Source organism: Mustela nivalis (assembly GCF_964662115.1).
Source record: "Mustela nivalis genome assembly, chromosome: 17".
Classification (NCBI taxonomy): domain Eukaryota; kingdom Metazoa; phylum Chordata; class Mammalia; order Carnivora; family Mustelidae; genus Mustela; species Mustela nivalis.
The window spans coordinates 60,549,308-60,565,803 of record NC_139036.1 but is presented as its reverse complement, the minus strand read 5'-3'; the positions used below and the strand labels follow the sequence as shown (position 1 = coordinate 60,565,803).

Genomic DNA, 16,496 nt, shown 5'->3' with positions numbered 1-16,496 from the left:
CCGCAGGAAGACGCAGAAGATGCATTTTCCTTCCACAGGGCGTCCTCCGAACACAGGACCCCCCATGGAAGGGGACGGCCCAGAATGTCAGGTGTGGAAGAGCCCGGCTCTGGGTCCAAGCGCGGCCGCCAGCGACTCGGGAGCGGGAGCCCCAAGCAAACTCTCCGTCCCTCAAAACCCTCCCGGCTGGAGGCCCACTGGCTTCGCGGACCCTCCGTCTGCCTCTCCTTTGTCACAGTCAAATAACCGGGTGCTCCGTCAGTACTTCTAAACAGGTCTCACTAAGCAACAGCACATACTGGTTTTGAAAGCTGCTCTACCGGGGGTGGCGGGCTCGCCCCTTCCGCTCCGTGCCCAGCGCGTCCTCGAGGCCGCGGAAGGCGGAGGCTCCTCCGTGCTCCGCTATCAAACTCGCACACTTGTAATTCTAGAGCCGCGGCGGCGCCAAATCCTACCGAATCATTTCTTGTAACTACTGTACCCGTACGGAGAGTGCCGCAGGCTCCAAGGGAAAAACAGCTGTTAATTTTATTGTAGACCTGACTTTTCTGAGGATTTCTAGAACTTGATGCTTGTCTGCGACCACCGAAGACGGTGGGTGCACATCCCCTCTCTTTAGGAGAAGTGCTGGAGAACTCGGGACTATTGCTTTGTGAGAGCTTCAACGTTCAAAAAAAAATAGGATTCCCCTGATGCTCAGAGATAAAACCCTAACCCGTTCCTGGGATGTCTTATCCTATTTGAGAACCGGATTTATAGAGCAGAAGTTCTCAACCTCACGTGCATCAGCCCGGCAGGGCTGGGGGAGGGCGGGGCGGGCAGTTACACACACATCCGGTCCCTCCGCGGTGGCCGCCGGAGGGGGGGGGGGGACCCGCTCCTGCAGGGCCTGGGCCGGCTGGCGAGGGTGGAGGACAAACTCGGGGGCCTCGTGCCTCACGTCCCGCGGCCTGTGCGCCTCCTGCTTTAGGAGGAACACCCCCCAGATGCCTTTTTTCCCTTAATGATTTAACAGTTTACACACACTGATCAGGAAACCGTTTGCTGTACGATAATTTTCAAAGGAAAACACGCGCTCGTCCACCAGTCGACTGTAAGACTTTCAACCACAAATTCGGTCTCTGATGGATACAGGGCTCCTCGGGTTTTCTGTTTCATTCTGGGTCACTCTGGGTAAGTTGTGTGTTTTCAGGCATTTCCCATCTAATCTAGGCTGTTAAACATACTGGTATACAACATCAACTGCCCCCTCTCCTCTAGTCTACAGGGCTCGGGGGGTGTCGGCTCCTTCCTTTCCTCACGAGGGTCCTGTCTTCTCTTTCCTCCTCGATCTGTCCAGCTAGAGACTCGTCCTTCCGAACAACGACGTGAGCGGTCGGCCCTCCCCACGGCCGCCTCCACTTTGCTCCTCGCTGCTCTTTGATGCGTCTCTCGTTCTCCAGGCTTTGAGCTTAGTGGGCCGATCGCTTTCTAGTTTCTTAAGGCAGAAACCGCGATTCCAATTTCAAACCTTCCTGCCTTTCTGCATAAAGATTTAAGCTAAACCGATCCTGCAAATCTGGTGAGCCCCAGTCCCACTGTTCAGTCTCAATTATCTTTATTTCCTTTGTGGTATCTTTCTTGACACACGTGTTACTCACTGTGCAAATAGTTGAGGATTTTCCAGATACCTTGCAATTCCAGCTTCTGTGCTCAGAGGGTATGCGCTGCAGGAGGCTGATCCCTCAGGCGTCACGGAGACATGGGGGACCCGCGCGTGGCCCTCTGGGGGACCCACCAGCCACGCCTGAGAGGGCGCACGGTCTGCCGTGTCAGCAGAGGCTGGTGTCCGCTGCGCAAAGTGGCCGACGGTGGCGTTCCAGGCTTTCGTGGTGGTAATGGATTCCTTTTTAACTAGAAAACACATACTATGTCTGGAGTTTTCTCTGTGACAAAGTTTTTGATTGCCCACTTTAGCTGTAATTTTAACTTCCATTCTGACCCGCAATGACTGACAGACGGTTCTTCCAAGCTCTGACGAGGACTGTGGATGCGCGGCTCTCTCTGGGGCCGGCAGGCTAGCTCTGTGCACGGAGCGTTCCCGTCAGGTACACACGCACTCAGGGCGGCTCACCCGACCGCGTGCGGGTCGTCATGAAACGTCCTGCTCCTCCTCTGGCAACACACGGTCTCCAAGTCCGTTCTCTGACTGCCAACGGGGCCAGGCCGGCCCTCTGACCACTAGTACCTGTGAGACACACCTTCGTCTCCATATGTACAGCGCGTCCCTGTGGGTGGCAGGACGTGGAGTCAGACTCTCAGTCCCGTCTGCTACAAGCTTAGGACAAAACATTCTAGAGAATAGCTGGTCTGGAGCCGCCAAAAAGTCGATGTGCCTTGTTGGGCGAGCGAAAGCACGAGTCGCGGACTGGGAGGGAGAATTTACAGAACAAACACCTGATAAAGCACTCGCGTCCAAAATACACAAAGAATCTTCAAAGTGAGCAAGAAAACAACCCTATTTAAAAGTGGGCAAAACAGGGGTGTCAGGTGGCCAAGCACCGGACTCAGGGTCTTGTCAGGTCTTGATCTTGGGTCGTGAACTCGGGCCCCACTGGGCTGCATGCCACGCCTGGAAAGCACTTGAAAAAATGAGTGGGCAAAGATACGGACACCCCACCGCAGAAGATACACAGATGACCAGGGAGCAGGTGAAGACAGTCCACATTACATGTCATTAAGGAACTGCAAAGTCAAACCACAATGAGACACCACCGTGTGCCTAACGAGAAGAGCTAAACTCCCAGACACTGGCAACTGCACGTGCTCAGTGGGACGGGGGACACCAGGCACTCTCGTCCCTGCTGCCGGGAGGCCAACTGACGCAGCCCCTTCAGAGGACAGCTTGGAGGTGGCTTAGAAAGCTGAACATACTCTCGGATCTAGCAACGCGCTCGGAGGTATGGACCCAAATTAGTAAAAAACCTTGTCTAACCAAAAACCTGCATTCACAAGAGCCAACTAACCCAGAAGCAACCAAGATGTCCTTCAATCGGGGTCCATCCAGACAGTGATGCGTCACTCAGGGTAAAAAGAAGTGAGCCATCAAGACACAAGAACACGTGAGAGAACCGAGATGCATATCCCCAGCCGGAGAGAGCCGATCTGAGAACGCCCGAGACCATGATCCCAGATACCCGCACTCTCGAAAGCGGACGACGGCGAGTGTCCACGGATGCTGCTGGGGGGCGGGGGCCGTCCAACTGTCCTGCACAACACGGTAATGGTTGACGCGTGACACCACGCATCTGTGTAAACCAACGTTCAACTTCCTGAACAATCTATTTTCTACCTAGCGAAGAGTCTATAAAACAAGAGAAAAGTGTGTGTAGATAAATTATGAGAAACGGTAAGAAAACAGAAAATTGATAAACATAAAATAAATGTACAAAAATCAACTGCCTTTCCATACACCCTGGTAAAAACTTAAAAAATATAATTTTATAGTAAACATTTATAACATCAAAAATATAAAGCAGCCAGAAATATATCTAACAAATGATGAAAACTTTTGTGAAATTATTATCACAATTATTTTGTGAAATACTACTGATACTTAAGAAGAACATAGTTTGGGGGCGCCTGGGTGGCTCAGTGGGTTAAGCCTCTGCCTTTGGCTCAGGTCATGATCTCGGGGTCCCGGGATCGAGCCCCACTTCAGGCTCTCTGCTCAGCAGGGAGCCTGCTTCCTCCCCGCCGCCTGCCTCTCTGCCAGTGATCTCTGTCAAATAAATTAATAAAATCTTAAAAAAAAGAAGAAGGAGAAGGAGAGCAAACCTCGGCAGACTCGTCACGAAGACCCTGGGTCTCCCTGACCACTAATCAACTGATGGACAAGTTAATGCACTAGTTTAAAGGAAGACGTAAGGTGCAGGACAGCCGAGAAGAACTGAAGAAGAACGAGGCGGGGGGGGGGGGTCTGCTCCCTAAACACCAGAAGCACTGGGAACCCGCCTCGTGAACAGTTTCCTGGCACAGAGGCAGACCCATGGAGCACAGCTCTCAGAACATGCCCACACACTGTGGAAACGTGATTTTGTTCAAAGTTGGCATTAAATAATAATGGAACTAAGAGGTATCCATTGCGGGGGGACAAAAAAGAGAGTATAAACTCCTGCCTAAAAGTACGTATGAAACCTGTTTCAGGCAGATTAGGGACCTAAATGCAACGGACAAAAATACAAGCCTTCTAGAAGAGCATCTAGGGGAACACTTCTGCAACCCTGGCACGAGGGAGGACGTCTTAAGGAAGACACGAAATGTCCACACCATAAAGGGAGACGGACCACGATGACCACGTGATGACAAAGAACCACTACGAGGGGACGCTATTAGGAGGCAGAAGCAAACCAACAGACCAAGCCGTACGTTCAGAGAGGACACTCACAATTCATAAAAATGATAAAGGGCCGCTGTCCAGGATATGAAGATTTCTTCCAAATCAATAAGAAGATGACACACTAACCCAAGGGGAAAATGGAGAGGAGTGTGCACTTCGAGAAGGGGAAGCTCCGCGGCCGACCAGTGGTCAGAAGGCGCTCAGTGGCCCCTGGGGAGACCCTCATTATCCCCACGCTGGACAGAAAAACCAAGTCCTGACCACAGTGCTGGGCAGGAAGGTGGGCAGTTTAGGAGAACCACGGGAACCACAGAGACGTCTGCCTGTACAGAAGGCACTGAACAGGTCCCGAGATGTCCCCCCAGCGGGCCTGAGGGACGGGCACAGGCACCGGAGCAGCAGGGACAGATGCTCAAAGCATAACCCGGGCGGGAGCAGGCTCCGAAGGATCCCCATCCCAAGAGCCCGCAGACACCCAGACCCCACGCGCCCGGATGGCCACAGGAAGGGCGGCTGCTCAAAGGCAGGCAAGGTAATGAAGACCCGAGATCCACTGAGCCAGTGAACCCAGCGGGCAGGAGGGAGCCTGCGCTGCGGAGGGCACAGGGGCTCCAAAGCCCTGTGGTGCCCAACACGGCACGCCTCCAGGTACTGCCTTGCACACCGTGTGCAAGGAGAGCACGTGGCCCCATGGGCCGGGCGGGGGGGACTTGCCACTCCCAGCCGGGAAAATGGTGGAGGGCGTCGCCATCCCCTCACATTCGCCCCCCATGGTTGGTTAAGGAGCCACAGGAGGCCACCCACCTGGCTGTGGGGAGCGTGGAGCCAAGGCCACGTCTGCAGGTGGCCTGGTGTGAGCTCCTTGGAATCCGCACCATTTTCTTCCCTAAGGAAACCTCTGATTCTCAGAGGAACACTCAGCGAACTGAGAAACCTGGTCACCGTGTGACGCACACGGCAGACGCACAAGCAGGTCGTGCCTGCTGCGGGAAGAGGGCACTGGGGGCACCACGCCACGGCCTCCAGACGACCGCTCCGTGGCCACGCGCCTCGTGCCTGTCCCAGCCCTGACAGCTGAGACGGAGCTGACCCCACAACTCCCCACCATGCAGCCCGGCTGGACCTCGCTGCGTCTGGGTCCGTGGATGCGGAGTGACCAGCAGCGGAGCCGCAGCCGACCACCAACACCTACACGCAGCTGGGCGGCAGGAGAAAGGGGCGGGGCCCCCACGGACCTCTGAGGGGCTCCTACCTTGTTGAAGACCCAGATCTCCCCGTTCACAGTGGGCCTGGGCACCCCGTGGCCGTTGTAGTGGAAGAGGACCCGCTCCTCCTTGGCGTTTCGGCGTAAGGACGTGCACAGCTTCTTCACTTCGTCCACGGTCGGGTCGAGGCTCTGCTTGTACCGGGCCTGTCGTGGGAGAAGATGAAAGAACTCACCGTGGAGTCAGGGATGCGTGGGTACATGCCCCGTCCCCACCCTGAGTTTGCGCTGAGCAGCTATGGGACCCTGGACAAGCGACCCCGAGCTGCTCCACCTGTAAGCCTGGGGTGACGCCTCCCTCAGGGGCCGTGGGGCTTCGTCCAGCTAGCAAGCCACCCGGGGAGGCGTGTGACGAGCGCGCGAGATGAGTGAGGGCCGCGCGGCCACACCCAGCCACTGTGACAGCACCCGCGTCTCTTGAGACACCGAAGCCTCCGGAGGGAAATCCTCTGGAAGGGGAAAGGCAAACTTCGGTAAAGTGCAGGAGGCCGCGGGCCGACACGGCACAGCAGCGCCGAGAGAAAGCGCCGGCCGGAGGAGGGAAGCTGCCTGCCCCTCCTCCGGGCCACGCTGGCCCTGCCGAGCCCCTGCCGGCTCCAGCCGGACCCGCACGGACGAACCGCAGCAATTCGCGGGATGAGCAGGACCTGAAATCAACTCCGATCAACAGCACATGCACGTGACCGACACGCGGTGAGGGGGCGGGGTCTTCCCTCCCCGCGTCTCCCCCTAACAGGCCAGAACGCTGCCCATAAAACAAGGGGGCCGCCCCGGAGGCCCGAGAGGACGCTCACACGGATGTGAGGTGCCAAGCTCCCCACCCATGGGCGCAGCAGTGTGCGTCCACCTGACGCTGATGCAGGCTGTGGGTCCCCACATGGGGGCTCTGAAGGGCCGACTGGCGGGGAGACGGTCCGGGTCAAAGCAGGGGCTCAATCTCGTGTCGTGGAGGCCCCGGCCCTGGTGCGTGACCCCTCCCGGACCCCCGGGCAGGATGGACCATCTTTTCTCTCCCTGACATGCAGTCATCATTACATGTCCGTGTGTGACCGCGGCGGGGCCACAGACACCGCGAGCACTGAGGCAGGCTCAGGTGCGCCCCCAGCGCTGGCTCTATGCCCGCATCCTTCCCACGGCCTCACGATGCGCCCCGTCGCCAGCACACAGCTGCCGAGTGACCGACGACAATACTCAGTGACAAGAAGAGGAAAAGGATGCATCCGACCCGACGCTTCAATGACGTGCGTGGCCCCCAGCACGGTGTGGGAAGGCGCGCCCACGGGCATCGCCGGGTCTGGGTGGCGGACACTTGCGTGTTCTGGAATCCTACAGAGTAGACAGTGACAAAAACAACGCAGGCTCGCACTCCGGACTCCTCCCCGACAAACCGCGGGTCTGTGCTCTGCGCGAGACCGAGCCGGGCACGGAGTCCTGACCCCCCTAACAGCTCAGTTTCGGTTGACGCCAGGAGACGAGGCGAAGGTGGCTGACCAGAGAACTCCAGCTCCGGGGCCGACAGGGCACACCTTGCTGAGACGACTCAGACACGGGCCCCCCAAACCGCACCGCACAAGCACGCCGTGAAGTCAGCGAGTGGGTTGGAGGGGAAGACCCCACGCTCAACCCCACGCACCGGAGCCTCCTTCGCCAGTGGCTCTGCTGCTCCTCCAATACAGAACCCCAACCTACGGCAGGCAGGAGCCGCTCCCAGGCAAGGCGCCCTGAAATCCCCACAGGCCACGCCATCCGCCGGCAGCAGGAGGCCGTCCGCTCCGTGGGCCTGCGCTCACGTCACGGCCCCAGGTCGCTGGGCTTGTTTCGAGGGGACATGCCAAGCGCCCCCCTGCCCCACTGCTCACTCCCGGCTCTCCTCAGCTTGGCCTCCTTCCTGCAGCAAATGACCTGAGGTTTGCGAAGTCCCAGCTCCGGGGAAGGACGGTCCGCCTCCCCCAGAGATCAGTCTGAAGGGGGGTGCTGGTTCCCCCAAATCACATGCAAGGCCACGGGGTTGACATTCCTCAGAGACAGCCATAAAACCAGATTCATTACTGCTGACCTGGCCTCCACCGAGGTCTTCTCCCGTGGGGCTGCAGAAAAATGATTTAGCCTCACTTTGCCACCTACTGCACCAAAAGGACCATTACGGACTAGCACAAAAGGTGCTACGGATAGGAATAATATGCCTCCTGGGGTTTTATGGGAATTAATTAATATTTTTAAGGGCTTTGGAATGAGAAGCACTAAATTAAATGTCACCACACCGTGTTCGGTTTGGTTTTGAAACGACAATGCCTGGGTCCCGGCCCCACGGTCCGAGGGACACAAACGGCAGAGGAAGCACCGAGGCCCTTGCGGGACCCGAGACCGTGTGAGCGACATAAGCAAAGATGCCACAGGCTCGCAAACACGGCTGGTGGTGGTCGGGATTCCGGCTCCAAGTCCAGACCTCACGACGTGCTTCAGGCGCGTGTGGATCCTGTGCAGGAGGCAACGGGGGGAGACCAAGGCTGCCCCTGGCTGGATGAAGGAACGTGTGGCCGTGTCTCCTGTCCTCGTGATGGCCGCCGGCCCGCCGCTGGCATCCAGCAACCTTCTGCACTGAGGAGGCCCGAGCAGGGCGGCCGCAGCCAGCTTCTGTGTCCCCGGCGCAGCTCTATTCTTCTCAGGCTCCTCCTCGTGCGAGGACAGAGTGCAGGGCCTGGACAGTGCAGTGGCCGCTCATGGTCAGGCGAGGCCGCCCCGGATGCTGCCAGCGCACCCAGGGCACAGGGAGTCGGGGCGGTGCTCCGGGGTCTTCTCTCCTGGCAGACCCCACAGCAAAGAGGCCTGTGTCTCCTTGGGGTGTCCAGTGAAGACCACTGCCGCCTCGTCCGGCCGCGCCCATGACCTCATCTCCACCCGTCCGTCCGCCCTCAGCGACGACGACACCTCAGCTCAGACCGGAGAAAGGAAATGCCCCCGAGATTTTCTCAGGACCATCTAGGAGGAACAAATGTAATGTTCGAATTTGGGCCACTTTTGCCCCTGGTCTGGGGACTTGAAAATGTTTCACTCTGGGCCCTTTCCCAAGCAGGAAGGAAGGACTTCTGGGGAAATGCGTGGCAGAGAGAAAGGTCAGGTCTGCTCGAGGGATGCCTGTCCTAGACGGCGGCCCGGCAGGGAAAGCTCCGGGCCCTGGCAGTTCGGGGACTTTCCATCCCCACCCCTCAAAAAGCCCTTTCCATTCCCAGTAACACCACGCAGGGCAGGCCAGTGCAGGTGCCAGCACTGTCGCCACGACCACCACCACCATCCTCACCACCACCCTCACCACCACCACCATCCTCGCCACCACCATCCTCACCCCTGACACCATCATCATCCTCACCACCAATCTCACCACCACCACCACCACCCTCATCCATTCCTTAGATGACTCAAACTTCCCAAGTAACCCGTCAGTACTATTTTGCTCTTTCCAAACCCACTCCTCAGCACTCAGTAGGTCTCACTTGCTGAAAACCCTTTGATGGCTTCCCACTGACCCACAGCAAGTTTTTTAGAGTGGCCCATGAGTCCCGATCGAACCTTGTCTCTATAACTTCTGGGAGTCTATGCTCCAACCACAAGGAAGTATCTTCCAAGTCTACGCTCCCCCCACCTTCTAGCCCTCTGCCAGACCCTCTTCCTATTCGTCCTCTAACCCCAGCTCCAAGTCCTGCCTGGACATTTCCACTTCCTTCTTCAAATATCAGGTGAACTGTCACTTCTCCAGAACTCACTTTCTGGTGGCCCCAGAAACCTGCGTCACGTACCCCATGCCAAACGCTCCCAGAGCACATCTGGCCCCCCAGCGACAGCACTGAGGGCCCCTGACTCCATCTGCCCACTGCCCATCGGGCGGCCCTTTCTCCTGCCCTGACTAGTGTCCTGAAAAGGCCGGGATGTGATCTCCCTGGTCACTACGGCCACCTTGGGTAAGTGCAGTGCCTGAAACGTAGCTGGCACTCAGTAAGTAACTGTGCAGGAACCAAAGGTGACCCGTTCAGACTTCCTGCTCAAGATTGCAAAGCCCAGTGGGCTTCTTCGAAAGGAGCTGGGAGCCGGAGGACTGGAGTTTCTGCACCGAGCATTCAGCTCTGCTAGGGACAGAGTGTGTAAGCTCTTCTTCTACCGATGACCTTCTGCCGCTCCAGACCGGGGCAAACGCGGGCGCCCGCAGACGCAGCCAGCTCCGGGAGTGCAGTGAGACGCAGCTGACACTCCCCTCCCTGTGAGCGGGACTGCCCGGCAGACAGGTGACCCTCCCAAGGGACAAGCTGTCTGTCTGGTGCAGGAAACAAGGAGTGCTGTCTGCAGGCAGAGACCGGAGGAACGAGGACTCCCTTTGTCACCAGCAAATGTATATGTCTTCCAAGGTTTGCAATGGATGAAAAGTCACGAAAAGACATTCCCCCGCTCAAGACAGCTCCCTGGAGACAAGGGGATGGAGAAGCAGCAGTGCCCCTGCCAGGCTCCTGGTTTGGGACTACGAGGGGTCTTCCAGGGACAGAGATAAGGGACAAAGAGTAAGGGAAGGGAGCAAACGTACGTCACATACTGACCGGACAGAAGGAGGGCTGGGTGGCTGGCGGAGCCCATTCCTCTCCCTCGGCCGGAGGGCTGGAGTGAGAACAACACGGCCCCCCGCACGGGCAGGCCTGTGTGCACGCTGAGGGCACTCCACACGCATGAGGCCGTGCACCTCTCCTTTCCAAGCCATTCCGGTATGTCCCTGTTGCTCCCAGACTGTCTTGTAGGGTCGCCAAGCCTTCACGGGCAAGCGCTCTGAGGTTCCTGCCACCACCAGGTCTCCATGACCCAGGCGGCCCGTCGCTCTCTGGAGGGCCGGTCCCCGTCCTGCCTTCTCCTGCCTCTCCTCTCCTGCCTCCTCCCTCCGACTGCTGAGCCGGTGGCCTCTCCCCTCTCTCCCAGGTCCAGCCTCTTCCCTCAAACCTCCGGCATGGCTGTGACTCGGCCTCCCCTCTCCCACGCGACACACTCGCCCCGGGCGGCGTCTTCGAGCACAAACCGACGATGCTATTCCTTTTCTTGGTCCACGCTGGCCAACCCCTCTGGGCTCCCTACCTCATCCCCAGCATCCACGCTCTTTTGAATCACCCAGGCCACACACCTCAAGCCCCTGTCCGTCTGCTCCCCCTCTCTCGGGCCTTTGCCAGGGGTCTCCGGGCCTGTGGCCGGGCACTCACATACGGCTGTCCCATCTCTTCCTGTATCCGGGGTCAAAAGCCCCCAAGGGTCCTCAGGACCCCAGACTAGCCACTCTCCAAGTCTGTCCAGGCTGGCAGAGCTTCTTTTCCAAGCACACAATCAGGCCATTTGCCTTCTAAGAGCAAATCCTTGGTGGGGATGTCCACTGCCCCCAGGAGCACAGCCATGCCTGGGTACGGCACACAGCCCCTCCCCCACGCGCCCCGGCGGGCTGTCTGCAGGTCTGGTGAGGCCGTGCCCTTCGTGACTTGGGACCTCTGCCCACACGCTGCCCTCCCTGGGCAGCCCCGTCTCCCTGCCCAAGCCTGCACAAACGCCCGCCTCCTGCCGCAGCTCCCCGCAGCCCTGCTGGCCCCCAGGGGCTGCTTCTCAACTTCTCTGCGGGAATGACACAGGATCGGGATCCTTCCATACGGACCAGCCTCGCCTTCCAGACAACATGCTGGTGAGGACACACGCTCTGAAGTTCCCCGAGTCCTGACCTCTGGTTGCACAGAAGTCACACGGGAAAAGGGTGGGGCCTGAATTCCCGGGCGAGTCTGAACAACACTGACTTTATTAACCTATCGTTTCCCCGAGACTGACCGCCACAGAGCTCCGCTATCCCCGCATAACCCAGCAGGGCCCAGCCCAGGGCTAGTCTGCCGGCAGGAAGGCTGCTGCACAGCCCAGATTCAATGTCCCCATCCGTCCGCATATTTCCTTCTCTCTGTCACTGTCCCCACTGTCTCACTGTGAGATGCTATCTGCATAATTTTTGCTGACATTATTATAACATTGCGTTCCCCCCAAATCCTTTCATTTAAAGAAAAAACAACAACAAAAGCTACCACTTATCTTCGGAGTCCCGCCAGAACACTGGGTCCCTGCAGCCTAAACAGGCGGCAAGCAACCGTGTCTCAGCCAATAACCGTCCCCGAGGAGCTGCACCACCCCAAGGCCTCGCTCCCGGGGCTCAAGCCAATGGCGGATGCGGCACTGGCTCTGGGCACCCACACGGACACAGAATGTGACCAGTATCCTCTGCAAACTCATCACCGAAAGACTAATCTGAGACTGACTAAAACCATCTCATGAAAACCAAACAAAATAAGGCAGCCAGAGCCCGTGGCAGGGTGGAAACCAGAGTCGTCCTGAGCCACACCCGGCCACGAGGGCAGCCGCCATGCCCTGCCCTTCTCATTGGCAAGGTACGCCCGGGCGAACTGAATCCTGGTCTCCTGTATGGGCCCAACGGAGGTCACTTGTTTTTCAGAAGCAGAAAGGGTAAACTTAGAAGTCCAGACACACCGACGTCACCCGTCACTTTCCAGCTCTTCCTAGGACCTTTTCCTGTTACTCTGGAATTTCAGCTAACAGAAATATAATGTTCCTTTGCAGTGACCCCTCAGGAGGGTCTGGCTCTGGAAGGCCACCCACCTGCGTGGGGCAGCGCTCCAGTGAACAGTGGGGCTCACCCGCGTGCCTCGCCGTGCTCCCCCCGCAGACAGCTCTGACCGCACTACATGCTTGCTTGCTTCGATGGGCCAGGGCTCCCCTCTACACCTGAGTAGTAAATTATCTCCAAGCCATATTCTGGTCCTTCAAAGACCCCTCCTCTTGGTTCACAGAGCTCAGTCGGCGCTCCAGCAGGCCCTGGCCCAGCGTCGCTGACGTCAGCTGGCGTAGCTGCTAATACAAATATTTCCGGGTTTTCCACCCCACACGCCCCACCAAGATCTGCCCAGGGCAGTGGTGTCTCCGACAAGGCTCTGACTGGCTAAGACAGGTGTCTGTCCTGGACAGTGATGCGCCCGGCAGGCTGGCGGCAAGTCCGGTCTCAGTGAGGCCCCTCCGGGGGGTCTCCCCCCGCCCCCTCCCTCCACACCCAGGTGGCAGCTCTGCCAGGGTCTCCTCCCCGCTTGGGCACAGTCCCTGTTGAGCTCCCAGGCCTTGTGGCTTGGTGCTGGGCGGGAGCTGCAGAGGGGAGGGTCTGCTGTCCCCACTGGTAAGTCCCTCCCTCCACTACAGTTAGGGTCCCCGAGAGGCAAGGCTTGAGACTCAGCCCCAGACTGGCGAGTTGTCAGCCACACCCTGGGAAAGTGTGGGAATCAAAGCGAACCTCAGCTCCCTCCTCCTAAAACAGCGAACCCCGTTCGGCCCTGTGTGCCTCAGAGCCTGAGGACAACCTGAGCAAACGCGCGGCGAAGGACCTGGAAAACACGGGCAAGAAGGGGAGGGCGGAGGGCGGCACAGAGGACGCGCCACACAGAGGACGTGCCAGCGACATCCTGAGCCCTCGCTCCCCGCCCCGTGCCTGCACGAGCACCACCGAGCAGGCGGCCGGAACGTCCCCGTTCTACAGCCGGCAGCTGAGACGCAGGGGTCAGTGAGTACCACGGGCCACACACGGTGCGCGGGCAGGGCCCACTTCTGAGCCAGACTCTGCGGTTTTACCACTCGGTGCCCTGAGCCCGTCAGTGGAGACGCGGACACGACCGGTGAGCTCGCTCACACAGGCGCAAACGGGGACAGGCAGGGAACAAGGAGGCAGAGGCGAGGTCTGGCCACCCCAATGTGATGATCCTGTATGGCTGAACATGGCCGCTGGGCCCCACCAGGGAACCCTGCCCGCCCATCTCACGAAGGGTGGAAACTCGGCAGAGCCGGAGAGTACGCCCTGACTGGGCAGCAGAGCCAAGCACCTCACACAGCCCAGCAAGGCTCTCACGGAGCTACGGGGACAAAGCAGCCGAAATCTCCCTCTGCTACTGATTTTTGTCCATTTCCAAATAGCACGTCCATTTCCAAATAGCACGTTAGCACTGAAAACACCGCTCCCTCCTGCCGTTAATGCCAGACCACCTCCCAGCGGGGTCTGTAACTGCTAGTTACAGAGCTGCCCGGCAGGCGCAGGGGACACTGGGCCCCGGGGCCCCAGGACTAGGGCATCTGGGGACTCAGGGACTCGGGCACACCAGGTCTGCAGCCTGTCTGTGCCACTGCCGCAGCCGGCAGAGAGCTGCTGAAAACAGCCCTCGGCGCCACCGTAGGCCTAACAGTAACAAAATGCGTAAGGAAATAAACACAGTCGAGTGCTGAGACCCTCACACTGAGGAGGAAACAGTGTTAAATGGCTGCCAGACCAGGCCAGCAGCGCGGTCAGCTGGGGCCGCACCCCTGGGCTGGCCCACCATCTTGAACCTCGCTCCGATTCATCCCGAGAAACAGCCACCAAAGTGATTGGGCATAGAGTGATGGCTGCCTGATGCTTTGACAACCCCCCCCCCCGAGTCCACTCAGAGCAAAGCCCCGGAGAGGGCTGCCCCCAGGCCCAGCGGCAGCCGGTGGAGGGCCAGACTCGCTGAGGCTACTGTCCTCTGGCTGCGGCTGGAAACCCGGATCTCCGGCTGTCACAGAAGCCTGCCGATCCCATTCATTTACTTTTCCAGGAAATCTCTCATTCCCATTAGGTGCGTGTTGTTCACGACGATCCTGTCAGCCCTAATCTGATTTCCAAGTGGGGCTTCGGAAGTCTGGGCGTGGCGTGCGCAGGTGAGCGGTGGCCTCCGCAGCTGCTCCCCGCGGTGCCATCCCCGCGGCGTCGGCCACCGCCCTCCAGCCTTGAGCTCATGCGCCCCACCCATGGTTTCGAGGACGGTACTTGCGACGGCTTCACTGGCCCTTGGCATCCTGGCCAAGGCTGGTCCTGGCTCCTTCCCACAGCCCCCCAGCTGTCCAGCTGGACGGTGGGGACAGCAGGGGACCCGCAGCACGCACGTGTGGCAGGGAGCCACGAGGCCCTTCACAGGCTGCGTCTGTGAACCGCTGCTCAAGGCGGTTTTCTCAGTCACATGTCAGGTTTCAACACGCATCTTCCCCGGAAGAGCAGTTTCGCATGAATCTTACCAGACCCTCGCCTCTCTGTGCTTTGTGTTCCTCAGTAACCGCCCTTCCTTCCTCCCTTCCTCCCTTCCTCCCTCCCTTCCTTCCTTCAGGCGCTAGAGACCTACGAGAGCTGGTTCGGGTCCAAATCCAAACGCAGAAGCCAGAGCTTCCGGATAGGGTCCGAGTCCACTTCTGCAACAAAGAGGCCCACGCAGTCCCTGCAGAGGCCCCAGGACATGCCCCTGTCAGCAGGGAGCCTTCTGCCCCCGGGGAGTCTGGTGAGGTCCGGACACAGCCTCGGTGGACGGAAGGCGGGGAGGGGGCTCCTGGCACCTGATGGATAAATGCCAGGGAAGGTGCCAAACATCCCACAACCGTCCTCACAGCGTGGCAGGGGAGGGGTCACTGTTGCCACAAGGACAACACATCTGGCCCAAAAGGTCAACAGTGCCCATTTGGGAAACCCACTTTCAAGGGAAAACTGAAGCCTTAATTCTAGGGAGGACACACCGGTTCTAATCGAATAAGGTGAAAATAGCAAGACGGAGAAAACTGTGTACACGACACTCCCATTTACGCAAGAAAGAAGCAAACACGTGTGTGTGTAAAGAGACACACCTTTACATATGTGTGCGCTGGGAAATGTTAACGGGCCTGCCACAGAAGGAAGCCAGACACGGGAGGAAGGGGACAGGACAGGGTGCCTGGGGGCTCAGTCGGCCAAGGGTCCGACTCTTCATCTCAGCTCGGGTCCTGATGGCGCAATCCTGAGTTCAAGCCCCACATCAGGCTTCGTGCTGAGCGTGGAGCCGACTTTAAAAAAAGAAAGACAACGACAGGGATAGACTCCTTGGAATGTACCTTGTTTTGTGTATGTGAGTTGGGAGCCACTAAATATTTTACCTACCAAGCAAAATTAGCATTTTAGAAAGTAGTCCTTAAAAACCATGAGTCAAATGAAACAAACGAATTCAACTGTGCCTCTGGCTGGCTGTATTGCAGACTGAGAGGAAACCCTCCACGGACGTTTAAAGCGAACGACCCGACTCCCCTGCCACGCCCGGCGGCGGAAGGAGCCGCAGCCACGCTGCGAACAGTTTCCGGGAAAAACACTGCGGGTAATGCTGGTTCTGCTTCCTGCAAGTGCTGCGTGTGGTGTGGGGGACAAGACATGACTGATCACGTGGATGCCGGTGAAAAATCCCAACGTTCCGTGTGGGAGCAAGCAGATACGGCTGTAGGACCCATGGGGTTAGGTAAAACCTTGTAGCCCTGAACCTGACGCAGTAGGAGCTCACGACAAGTTCTATCTTTAAAAACCAAAGATCGGGGGTGGGGGACGGTCTGAGTGTGAGCAGCCCAGGGGCCAATTAAGCTCTAAATACCACCCCCACTAAAGGAAGCCAGGACTCCTCAGGGACCGGGTGACTGCAGGCCTAGAGCAGGAAGCGGACATACCCGACGGGGAAGTGGCTAGAACGGTCTCGAAAAGACTCGGGGGCCACATTCAAGAGGCCCCACTGGCCCCAGACGAAACCGTGTGCGCACCAATGGTGAACAGATACAACGGTTAAGCTTCTACTGCGCTTAACACCCCAGACCGCCTACCTCTGGGGGCGATTCACGATTTTGAAATCTGCTAAATAAAAGGACGTAAGTATTGACATTGGCTTTCCTAGATGAGCAACACTGCGAGATGCCGAGTGACTGGTGAGAAGCGGCTTTTCTTCACCGATA

At 58.3% G+C, this 16,496-nt stretch overlaps 1 protein-coding gene and 1 long non-coding RNA gene across 6 annotated transcripts in view; both read right to left on the bottom strand.

The window, feature by feature from the left end:
* LOC309850933 overlaps positions 1-16,496 on the bottom strand; it is a 1,194,231-nt gene that overhangs the window by 696,906 nt on the left and 480,829 nt on the right. The gene's annotated exons all lie outside the window — the stretch shown is intronic.
* RPTOR (regulatory associated protein of MTOR complex 1) overlaps positions 1-16,496 on the bottom strand; it is a 308,584-nt gene that overhangs the window by 177,909 nt on the left and 114,179 nt on the right. For all 5 annotated transcript variants that reach the window (XR_014304486.1, XR_014304487.1, XM_082705400.1 and 2 more), the window contains one exon: positions 5,631-5,789. Coding sequence is in view for 1 of the 5 variants with exons in the window: in XM_082705400.1 (XP_082561526.1) it covers positions 5,631-5,789 (159 nt within the window). In the remaining 4 variants the exon portion in view is untranslated. The remainder of the gene's footprint in view (positions 1-5,630; positions 5,790-16,496) is intronic.